Here is a 12,612-nt window from a genome sequence, read left to right on the forward strand (position 1 = left end):
CTTTTATTTATTTATTTATTTATTTTATTTGACCACAGAGGGACAGAGTAAGAGAGAGAGAAAGTGGGAAAGCAAGCCACCAGGTCCAAGACTTGAACTGCTGTCAGCCACGTAGGAGTCTAGAGCCCTTAACCACCACGCCACCTGCCAGCCCCAAGGGGCCCGTTTTCAAGCCACATTATTTTGGCCCTGGAAAAACTTGGTATTTCTGAACTGGCTTTGGTATCAAGCTACAGGCTGCACAGAGGAATGCTGGGCCCTATCAGCACACGGCAGTCTCAGAGCACTGCCGAGCAAGTCCCCATTCCAGCCAGCTTCAGCAGCGAGGGTGACTGTGTCCCTATTGCCATGTGTGTGTATCACAGAGTATCCCCTTCTGGGTGTTGTCTGTTGAAGTGTGAGCTTCACAAGCTCTGTCATCTCCTCGTCCCCCTTAGTCTCAGTCTCCTTGAGAACCTACCCCATCTTTTTGTATTCTATGTATTTTTTTCTTAAGAGAGATTTTTGCTATAGGGCGTGTGCGCTTGCCTGAGAGACAGAGAGACAGAAAGCAAGAAGTCACCCACCAGGGGGATGGTTATGTTGAAATCCCTTCTCCTCCAGTTTCCTCGCAGGATTTTGGGCATACACGCACATGCACCCAGAGTGAGTTTTAAGCTGCTGGGTTTGGGACTCGAACTGTGGTCAACTACATGGGAGTCTAGCAACATAATCATCATGCCATCTGCTGGTCCCTGTACTCTATGTATTTCTGTAAATGGTTTCAAATCTTTTAAGAAGGAAAATTGTATACTACTAAGTCTATTAATATCACTATCAAAAGAAAACGGTTGTTTCTATAAAAAGCAGCTGACTTTCAATTTAAACACAGCGAGGTAAATTTCGTGGCAATCTGTGACAAAGCAGTGAGACTCTCCTCTCGGGAAGACGTTCAGGACACTCCCTAGGACACAAACAGGAAGAACGTGACTTACTTGCCACCTCCGACATCACAGGATCGTGGGCGCCCGGACAATGACTGGACCTGGAACGAGACAAAGAGAGCTGGGTTCACTCACAGTAAAGCTAAATGTGAGTTTCTGAGAAGTGTTTTCATAAGTATCTCGGGGCACCTTCCAGTCAGCACAGGAGAGGGCCGGCATATGTAAACACAGAGCAGCCATCTAAGTTTTGACAAGACTTTAACACCCTTAGATTTCCAGGTAGGGCTGGCCCTATGGTCTGGTGGTTAAGGGAGCTGAATCACATGTGGCCAACTGCGTAACACAGTTCAAAATGCTGGCCCTGGTGGCTTGAAAAGTGTACCAGGGGCCAGCCAGGTGGCATGCTGGTTAAGGTAGCTGGAGCCCACGTGACTAACTGTGCCATTCCAGTCCCAGACCAGGTGGCTTGAAAAATACATTGGACATGTGTATATGTACATGCCCAAAAATCGAAAAAGAGGGTGGAGAAGGGACTGTAGTGTGGTCATGCCCCTTGGGAGTGATTTATCACTTTTGTTCCCTCTCTCCCTCTCTGACTCTCTCCAGTGAGTACATGTGCCCTATAATAAAACTAAAGGGGGAAAAAGAAAGCACATCAGGTGTATGTGTTTCCCAAATACGCCACAATATAGAGAGAAATGGCGAAGGGATTTCAGTGGGACCGTACCCCAGTGGGGGATACTTTCTCTATTTCTGTCTCTCTCTGGCAAGCCCTCTGGCAAAATTTAAAAAGAAAAACAATTCTAGGAATAAAGGAGGCATAAAGATAATGAATTTTCTTAATTTATCTTCCAGATGAATATTTCCTCCAAAAAGACCAATATTGGGACCAGCAGATGGCATAATAGTTACGTTGCTGGACTCTCACATAGTTGACCATGGTTTAAGTCCTGGACTCAGCAGCTTAAACTCATGCCAGGCACTTGGGTGTGCACGCCCAAAATCTCAAGAGGAGAATGGAGAAGGGATTGCAGCATGGCTATCTACCTGGGAGGATTTCTTGTTTTCTGTCTCTCTGGGGAGTACATATGTCCTATAGCAAAAATCTCTCTCTTAAAAAAAATAATGTTTTACATATAGAGCTTTTAAATAAATATTTCCTCTTCCAATTGGCTTGAGAAACAGAAGGAAATGGAAAAACAGAGTTAAGAAAGAGGAAATAAATGTCAAAAGAAAATAAATATGTAAACTACAATAGAAGCTCCAGTGGGGCAGGAATGAAAAATTATAAACCCACAAAAACTCAGGGAGGTGAACATGTTTTCTAGAAAGAACAGTGCCCAGCACTCAGGGAAAAGTGGAGGTCACTGCCCTCTTAGTTAAAGAAAATTAATTTGTCCTCTGATCAAAGCCTCCCAAACCATTCATGCCTCTCCCAGCCAAAAGACATAGTATGGCTGCTCCTATGTTTAAATATGTAAATCTGAGATCATCTTTTTACCCTACCCGAAAAGATTAAACAGTAAATACATCTTGCTTTCAAGACTACCCTAATGCTACTGGTGACTTTGGTAGACCTGGCAGGAGAACAGAGACCACAGAAATCCTGAACAGGTGGGGAGAGTTAGTTCAGAGACAGTATGAGCCACTGCAACAGGCACCATGACGGGCTGGGACAAGTTGTTTTCTTTTCCCTTTAAAAAAATTTTTGCCAGAGGGCATGTGCGCTGGCCAGCGACAGAGAGAAAGAAAGGGGAATAGTCATTCCAGCTCCTCTCTCTCTCCCTCCTTTCAAGATTTTGGGCACAAACACGTATGTACCTGGAATGTTTCTCAAGCTGCCATGTTTGGGATTTGAACCACATGGTCAGCTGTGTGGGATCTAGCCACCTTAACCACCACACCATGGGCTGGCCTGAAGATTTAACTGTATTCTTTGAGAGTCAACCCAGCTTCCCTACAGGACAATAAAGGCCCAGTAAGGGACCAGCAGGTGACGTGGTGAAGGTGCTGGACATTCCCACATGGCCGACCACGGTTTTAGTCCCAGACCTGGTGGCTTGCTTTCTCATTTTCTCTCTCTCTGGTCAATTTAAAATAAACGAATGAATAAATAAAATTAAAATAAATAATTCTTTAACAAATTTTAAAAAAATAAAAAGGCCCAGTGAAGAACTGTGGCCCTCTCTTTCTTCCATGTGGCTAGTGTACAGAGCCAAAGCGGAGGTCACCTAACACAATTTTAGATATGAATACTCAGGCTGATTGAAATCATAGTACAAAAGATGACTTGTTCACTGACTCTTGGAGGATTCAGGTCAAACACTCTCAATTAAAGTAAGAGCTATCTGGTATGACAATAATTCTGAACAGAAAAATAATGTGCATGACTTGTAAACAGTTTTTGGAGCTTTGGCAAAAGAAATAAGATACGGAGGACTTAATAAGTTTTTTGTGTTTTTCATTTTTAGATTTTTGCCATAGAGTGTGTGTGCTTGCCAGAGAGAGGGAAAGTGAGAGATCAACCCCCACTCCCAAGGGGGATGGCCACACCACAAACCCTTCTCTTCAATCCTCTTCTTGGGATTTTCGGCACACATGCATGAGCACCCTATGTGTTTTTCAAGCTGCCAGGACTGGACCTCGAACGGCAGTCAGCCATGTGGGATCCAGCAACTTAATCTTCCTACCATCTGCTGGCCCAGCTTTTCTTTCTAAGGAGTAAATTCAGATGAAAATGAGAAAGTCAAGAGATCACTGTAATACTCTGTTGACACTACTGTGATTTTGGCTTGAGACTGCATTCCCTAGTATATCCTTCCTATTCCTGTCCCAGACAAATTCCTTTTCCTTTTCTCCAAATTTCTCTTGCTCTTACCTCTGTGAGATTTTACAAGGACCTCTGAAGTGCAAACATGCAGTGACAACAAACAAGTTGAGCACAGTTAACCCACCTCCTTGGTCTCCCACAGTTGTTTTGGCAGAGGCTTCGGAACATTTAACAGATTCTCTTCTTTCAACGGACCAGGGAAAGACACTACTAAGGGAGAAAAGGCAGCACATTCATTGCATTAGAAGGCACCCTTCTGACCTTTAGTCAAACAAATTATCTTTGTAAAAAATGATTTATTTCATAAATATTCGTTGACCGTCTACTAGGGAAGGTGCTTTGAGAATTACTGTCATGGAGATGACCAGGCATGGACTCATTCTTTAAGAAACTTATAACCTGGTTGGGGGATAAAGACAATGCATAAATAACCATCTCCCAAAGGAGAAACCAGTGGAGGCTTGAGAAGTCCTTTAGAGACACAGGCTTAGGCATTCTAAGAGAGGGGAAAATAAAACAACAGGTTTAGAGAAAAGAAACGTGGACAACTAATGGTGGAGTACATCTCTTCCCCTGGTGTGTAGGCTCCTCAGGGGAGCGCTGGCAATGAATTTGGATGGATGAAGCCAGATCAGGGAAAGCCTGGCAAAGGAGAGAAGAGGGACAAGCAAAGAACTGCAATAAACCCAGGAGAGACGAGACAAGGAAAGTAATAAATGGAGAAGAGGAAAATATTACATGGGGATGTAGTGGCAGTGAAGCTACTTGGCTGAGTGTTAAGGAGGATCAGCAACAGGCAAGATCTGTTTAGCCTCCTTAATGCTATAAAACAACCTGGTTTTCTACAAAGAGAACACTCTAGGACTTCCTGCTAAAACAACCCCAGTCATCCAGGTAAAACTTACAAGTCCAATCATTAATACAGTCTGCTTCTGAAACGTAAGCTTGCTGAGGGCAGAGCCTCTGTTTTACGTGCTGCTTGGGAGTGCTTCCAGCAGCGCCTGGTAAAAGCTGACTAACAAACTGGAGGACAAGAATAATGGGCTCTGAGAGGCTTTGTAAAGACAGATAAAAAACTGCTCTGAAAGGTACAGTTGGAAGGGTAGAGTGAGGTGGCTTCATGATTTCAAGGCTGCTTCTCAAAAGAGGCCAGTTACAGACATCTGGTTGGGACAGACTCTAATATCTCAAAGGGGATTGTTTTCTTAGAGAAGTTTGTTGTTTCTTAGTCTCTTTTCAAATCCAAGATTTGTTGGGAATTCTTCAAAGAATTCATGGAAGGGAAATACAAACAATCTTAAAGCCATTTCTTTTTTTTTTCTCTTAATAAATTATATGTTTATTGATGTTTCAAATTTTCAAGATTTTATTCATGGCTTAAAATGGTTTGCCCAGAGAAGGAGTGTGCAAGAGGACAAGAGAGAATTGTGCCTCAAGTACAAGATGCTCCTCGTTTATCTTAATCCCTTGAGTCTTAGCTCCATGAAATGTGAACCTGATGTAGCTGTTCCTTTCCGGATTATGAAAATTAAATTTCATATTACAAAAATTTAGGAAAAATAAAATAGTGCCTGGTACTTAATTAATAAATGAACCTGTATCAGACCCTCAATTGTCAAAGGATTTGTGTATCAGTACAGCTTCAACATTATTATTTTTTAGAGAGATTTTTGCTACAGGGTGTGTGCACTCACCAGAAAGAGACAGAAAGCAAGAACTCACCCTCCAGGAGGGATGGCCATGTGGCAATCCTTTCTCCTTCATTCTCCCCTCTGGATTTTGGGTGTGCACGTACATGTGCCCAATGTGTTTTAAGCCACCAGGTCTTTAAACTTGAACTGCGGTAGACTATGTGGGAGTCCAACAACATAACCATTATGCCATCTGCTGGTCCCAACTTCAACATTGTTTTAATTGGCTTGATGAAACTCGGCATCTTCTGCTAAGATTTGCAATTTGCATTTTCCTTGCACTGTTTATTTACATCTGTCAATTACTGACCTGTTAACACTTCCTAAGTGGGCAGAGACAGTGTTGAGGGACTGACTAGCTGTTAAATAATCAATTCATTCATATTTTCACGTGATTACAACTTTTTCTTCTCTGCACGACCTTGTGACTGTGGGACTATGGGGACTGTAGAGACTTGGATAACCAGGAACCTTTGGAATCTAACCACGTGTTTCCTTTCTCATGGACCTGATCATGGCTAGCCTTAATTTTCTATAGGGTCTCAGAAGAGTAAATCAGCAGTTGTCAGCATTTTGAGGAGTCCTGAAAACGTATATTAATCCTTGTTTAGCTAGTGGAAGAAGGTTGTGTATCTCTGACTCAGCATATTACTGTAACCCAAGTAGGTAAGACCAGTTCGTACCTTCTCCATGTCCATCATTCTCACCATCACAGAAACCTAATGGAGAAGAAAAGAGAAAACACCTTTATGTGGTACTTTGATTTTCATTTATTCATGAATTAGTAACTCTTTCTGATGGGAAATGGAATTTTGATAGTTCAAAGGCAGTTTTGATACACTGATGATCATTCAAGTTATTTTCACCATTTACACTAAAAACAGATGCAGCTAATTTGGGTCTAAAGTGAGTTCTGATCTATTCTTCTTTTCCTTTCTTTTTAAAAAGATTTTTAAAAATTATTTTTAATTTGGTAGAGAGCATATCTGCTTGCCTTTAGAAAGAGAGAGGAAAAGTGAGAAGGCACTCTCCATGGGATATGGCCCCTTCTCCTCCACAGCTCCACCCATTCAGGATTTTGGGCATGCGTACACTTGACCATACAGTATATCTCAGTCTTAAAGTGTCTTACTGTTTCTATCCTGAAAACAGAACTATTTCTACAAAGTCTGAGAACTTCTACTCAAATCACAAAGTAGAGAATGGAACTCTCTTCCAGATGCTTTATCATGAGGGAAAAGGAAGTAACTCATAAAGTCTGCATCACCATTTGACCTCTACTGTGGGTGCATGTAGGAGCAAACTGGAAGTTCCATGCTGTATGTTATGTATTTCTTGCAACCAAGTTATTTTAAAAAAGAAAATGGAGTCTAAGTCAGAGATGAATTTAAAGTCAATTTATACATGGGATAGTTCACAAAATTTTAAAAATTTGACTTGCGGTAAGTTCTAGCTTAGAAAAAGTATTTTTAATCTATAAAATATATTTCAAAAAACAAAGTATACTATTTGCTATTGCTCTAAGCTAAAACTACCTGTGTCAAGGATGTAGTATCTACCATTCTCCTTGGAGCAATCAAATACATTAAATGAGTCTTCAGTTCAGAATCAGGACGAACTGTTGAGTCTGAAGACTTCAAATGTGACTTACTTGCAGTATATGTTATGTTTCTTCTTCTTTTTTTTTTTTTCCAGGTCTCAGATGCTTTATTCAAGGTTTTGACAAAGTACTGTAAATTTTGACACTTTTTAAAAATCCAGATGTATGTTATGTTTCTTCTAAGTTAACCTGATTAGTCCACAGAACTTAAACAAAATGTCTAATACTCATTCGTTCAATATATATTCATTAGGTTCTTTGCTAAATGCTAGGTGGGGCCAGGTGATGCACCGTAGTTGAGAAGACAGAAAAAGTTTTCCAACACCAGTAGAAGACATAAAATTTTAGTGGAGTCCAGGGGCAGGGGCAACACTGAGGGCTCTCTGAAGGACTAAGAGGTCAATAAATGAAGCATACTCGCAAAAGGATCGTTACAGAATTTTTCTCAGGTCTGGGGAAACAGAATCTGAGGGATTTCAAACTATTTTAGTGCACATGAAGTTGACTTGAAGAGGAAGTGGCAGAGCAGTGGTACAGCTGGACCCACATAGGAAGGGTCGTCAGTTTGAATCCCAAGGCTTCTCAGTCATATCAGGCATATGCACATGCACCCATGCTCCAGGCTGGTAGAGAATGAGGGTGGGTACTGGCGTGAGAATCCCGTAGGGGTACCTGTCTCTCTCTACCTCCTTATGGAAGACATAAATGAACTATGGAGGATAAGCGAGTTAAAATGTAGATTCCCGGGCCCAACCCTCAAAAATTTTGATCGAGAAGATGTGGGAATTAGTAAGGTATCTATATTTCCAATGGTCATCTCGGGGGACTCTGCTGCAGATGGTCCTTGGCCTCTTTGAGAGACGTGTTCTGGGCTGTGGCTGATCAGTGACTTAACACATCTAAGGAAGGTGACGTGAACAGGGGCAGAGAGAGAAAAGGTGTGGTTCTCCAATTGGTACAGTTAAAGAGGAAGAAAGAAGCTTCTGATCCATATTTTGGCTTCTGAAGACCCTCATAATGGAAAAAGGTAGGGAACTGCACCAATCCGATCATGATAAAATGATTCGCCGATTCAACATTAAAAGCAACGTTTATATAGCAGACTGATAGGACAATGCTGAATCACCTCTTCATAACCAGGAACTAATCATTATAGGTTTAACTACGAAGGCTGCCCTGTCCCTGGAACCCGAGGACTCAGATGGTGGCCACCACATGAAACCCTGAGTAGCCAGCCGATACGCACAGGATATCCTACTGGTGCCACCTTTTCCATCAGATGGGACAAGAAGGAAGGGTTCATGGAGGGAGGAGGTGGCACCTGAGCTAGTCACTAAGGACAAGAATGAGATGATAACAAAGGCAGCCAACATAGCTGTCTGTTCAGGCACGTCGCATAGATGATCTCATGTAATCTCCTAGCAATTCCACGCGGCAGGCACTACAGCTATCCAAAACCATGCTGCTAGTAGCTGCCGAGGCTAGAACACTGGCCTGTGTGCTTTAGAAGTCCACGTCCCTAGCAAAGGTGTTGTACCCAAAGGGAATCAGGCAATCAAAAGTGTGACAGGAGGGGATGTTCCGGGGCAAAGACAGAAGAGGAGTACCAAGGGGAGGAGGAAGAGGAGGAGGAAGATGTGCTCGGCAGGGACACAGCATGTGTAGTTTGACTACAGCACAAGATAGAAGAACTGGGACATAAGGCTGAATGGAAGGGATCCACCAGGAATTTGGCATGATGTAGGGAACAGCAGATTAGGTTGGAGACACAATACGGTTGGAGCTAAGCTCTGAAGAGGCTGCTCCTGTGGAAGAGCAGGAGCTGGACTGAAAGGAGAAAGCCTCAAGGTGGGAAGACCAGGTGGGAAACCAACATGACAGTCAGGCAAGGAGGGACAAAGTACAGGGTGGGCAGTGAGGACAGAAAACAAGAGGCAGATTTGAGACATGCTGCAGGGACAGAATGAACTGGACTTGGCTAGGATATGAGAGTGAGGGGCATGGGGACAAGAGTAACTAACTACAACTTGCAGGTTTTGTGCTTTGGTGACCAGGAAGAGGGTTGTGGTGATAACTGATGCATTAGCACTCAGTTAACATACAGCTGAAATGCCCAAGCCTGGATTTTCACTACTGGATAAAAAAATCTCACAGGCCGCAACTATAAATAAAGGGTTAAAACTAAAAAGGAATAAATTGTGACCGGGTATCAGGAAACAGAGGGAATAAATTTGCAGCAGTCCCACTGGGGATGGGACAGTGATGAGCAAGGCTGCATCTGTGTTCCCAGAAACCTCACAGGCTTGAGGCCGTCAAAGGCTGACCTCTCCTAACTCAGTGGAACTGAGACCACGTTCTTTCTATGTACTCCCATGCCTGACAAGCCTAAAATAACCATGCACAGTCTTGGCTTGCTGACTAGAGGACAAGGCAAGGAAAAAAAATCCTTCGACCAGAGTGCATTCTGAAAGAAGCCTATTTCACTACTGGATAAAAAAATCTCACAGGCCGCAACTATAAATAAAGGGTTAAAACTAAAAAGGAATAAATTGTGACCGGGTATCAGGAAACAGAGGGAATAAATTTGCAGCAGTCCCACTGGGGATGGGACAGTGATGAGCAAGGCTGCATCTGTGTTCCCAGAAACCTCACAGGCTTGAGGCCGTCAAAGGCTGACCTCTCCTAACTCAGTGGAACTGAGACCACGTTCTTTCTATGTCCTCCCATGCCTGACAAGCCTAAAATAACCATGCACAGTCTTGGCTTGCTGACTAGAGGACAAGGCAAGGAAAAAAATCCTTCGACCAGAGTGCATTCTGAAAGAAGCCTAAGTGTTTCAGCCTCCCCACTCTAGGCCCGCCAGGCAATCACACTCTTCTGCCCCTCTTTATACCCAGGATGCTACATTCCCCGCCATTCATGTAGTCAAGTGCCATCAGTAGCTTGCATCTTTCAGGGCTATTTAAGTCCTTTTTCTTAACTTGGCAGGTCAATGTTTATTGCTGATTTAAAGATCACTGAGGTTCAAAACATGCCTCTCTCTTCTCAGGAGACGAGGCCAGTGGTCCCCAAAGATGGGGACATTCAGCATCTACAGCACCAGGGTCAGAAAAGACAACCATCACACCCTCTGCAGCCCTGAGCTCCAGATGGCTCTGTGAAAGAGCAAGGAGCACCCCAGCCCTCTCCCACATGGCAATGAGAGGAGGGGAGTTAGGGGCCAGTCCGAGACTATGGACAGAGTAAGTGTGACAGTCCTGTGCCTACCAATCTGCACATGTGCGTGAAGTGATAATTAAACTACACGCACTGCCCAGGAATTGGTCAACATTTCTTTTTATATGTTCTGGATAATTAAACGAGGAGAGAAATAAAAGACTTGTTTCATTGTATAGAAGTTTATTTCTGGGGACCAGCAGTTAGTGTAATGGCTATGTCTCTGGACACCCATGTGGTCGACTGCAGTTCGAGTCACAGACCTGGTGGCTTAGAATCTCACTGGGCATGTGTGTGTGTGTGCCCAAGGTCCCAAGAGGAGAAGGGATTGTGGTGTAGCCATCCCCCCTGGAGGGTGATTTCTCATTTTCTGTCTCTCTGTCTTTCTGGTGAGTGCACACGTCCTATAGCAAAAACCTCTCAAAAAGAAATAAAAAAGAAAAAAAAAAAAAGGTTTTCTGTCATTTACGACTGCTTGTCATTTATGCCTAATTGTCATGCAGCTCAATAACCACTGTGAAAATCACTAACCATGTATCAGATTAATGGCTTTCTTTTCTTGGGATACAAACCCCCACTCATGAATGTTATCACAGTGTACTGCTCATGTCTTCAAACTATGAGCAGATAGATGTTCTCCAAACACCTGCTCCCTACATCACCATGTTTAGGAAAGATTCCCAGGGAAAGAACAGTTATCACCGCGTCTACTACACAATACAGTTCTGGGCTTTCTATTATGTTTTCCTATCACCTTTTAAATCTTTACTTTATTTGGCTGGTCCTATAATAAGAAATACCTTTTTGTAAAGATACTTGATATTTTTAAAATCCAAAAGGAAAGAAAATGAAAAACTTTAATGAATTACAAGGGGAAAAATACATGGAACTATTTAAAATAGCTCCCACCAACAAATGCTATTCTCCAGAAATAATCTCTATCCTTGGAGACTTGAATAATATTTTAAACACACTGGCTTTCCCATGTAAACACATCCATATTTGGCTGTGTTTCTGGGTCCTGCTGTTCTTGCAAAGCAACTGCAGGGGCAGGCTCACAGCTCAGACAACTCACCTTCCATGGCTGGCAGACAGCATGGTCCAACAATTTTTCTTTTCTTTTTTTTTTTTGGAGAAGTTTTTACTATAGGGCGCATGCGCTCTCCAGAAAGACAGAGAGAGACAGAGAGACAGAAAGAGAGAAATCACCCCCCAGGGGGGATGATGATGATGCAATCCCTTCTCCTCCATTCTCCTCTTAAGATCTAGGGCACGCATGCACACGCGCCCGGCGAGAGATTAAGCCACTGGGTCTAGGACTCGAACCGTAGTCAACTACATGGGAGTCCAGTGACATAGCCATCATTCAACTGCTGGTCCCAGCCCAACAATTTCTAACTGCTGAATTGAAAAGGAGAGACCACCACAGTTCTCAAATCAACCCAGAAGCCCCAGAAGGCTGCTCCAGGAATTCTGCCCTCTTTACTGCCCTGGATCTACCAACATTTATACTGTTTTGTTTTTCTTCATCTTCACTCACATCTAAGACTTCTCAGAGGCTATTGTGCTCGTAGCCTAAAGACTACAACTTCGGTATAATCACTTTCTTTAGTTACTTTCTTTTATCGTTGTGTGCAAGCCTTCAAAACTCCCTGCTTCAATGATCTATGATTCCCTTGTTCTCTCCAGGCCTTTGGCCCTATCTAGAGAAGTGGCCCTATCTAGAGAAGTGTAAACTTTGCACAGAGGGCGAAACACAAGTGAAGGAAAGGCAGAGGAAAAAGCGCAGGGGTTCCAGAGAAAAATCTATTAGCCTGACAAGCTCCCAGCCAGGCAGACTAAGATCTTGCTACACTCACAGGCACCCCCACTGCTCACAGCTCCTGCTTTTTACGGCTTTAAGTATTGCCGTCTCTACCTATCCAGGAGCTAAAATGCTCTATCTTCCCACAGACCCCACTTCTCCAAGCAGTGAGCGGTGGGCCCATGTCCAATTCCAAAGTTACTGCCAACTCTACTTTCACATTTCCGTGTGTGGAAACATGGGTAGCTGTCCCTAACCAATTCTGAAAGTTCTCATACTTTACAAGCAAGCAATCCTTTAGGCAAATGTCATCTTTCTGAAATGCACTGAGGGAACTAATATAGCCAGAAGTATTATTAAATTCCATCCCTATTATACACAAGGAAATAAGACCACGCATGTTCTCCTCAGAAGGAATAGATACTATTTGGGCTTCAAATAGCTTAAAAAATAAAGAAAATCAAAAAAGCTGGTATCTTGGCTGAAGATATATTTATTCCCATATTAAAATCAAACACACAGTCCTGAATGAACAAGATTCAATCTGC

The 12,612-nt window shown here is 42.9% G+C and overlaps 1 protein-coding gene across 2 annotated transcripts in view; it reads right to left on the minus strand.

Annotated features, from left to right (window-relative positions):
- CRTC3 (CREB regulated transcription coactivator 3) overlaps window positions 1–12,612 on the minus strand; it is a gene marked incomplete at its 5' end in the record, with an annotated part of 105,991 nt that overhangs the window by 20,859 nt on the left and 72,520 nt on the right. For both annotated transcript variants that reach the window (XM_014589474.2, XM_014589473.2), the window contains 3 exon segments: window positions 975–1,024; window positions 3,878–3,963; window positions 6,128–6,163. In XM_014589474.2, the coding sequence (XP_014444960.1) occupies window positions 975–1,024; window positions 3,878–3,963; window positions 6,128–6,163 (172 nt within the window).

Source organism: Tupaia chinensis, unplaced genomic scaffold (assembly GCF_000334495.1).
Source record: "Tupaia chinensis unplaced genomic scaffold, TupChi_1.0 Scaffold000359_1, whole genome shotgun sequence".
Lineage (NCBI taxonomy): Eukaryota > Metazoa > Chordata > Mammalia > Scandentia > Tupaiidae > Tupaia > Tupaia belangeri.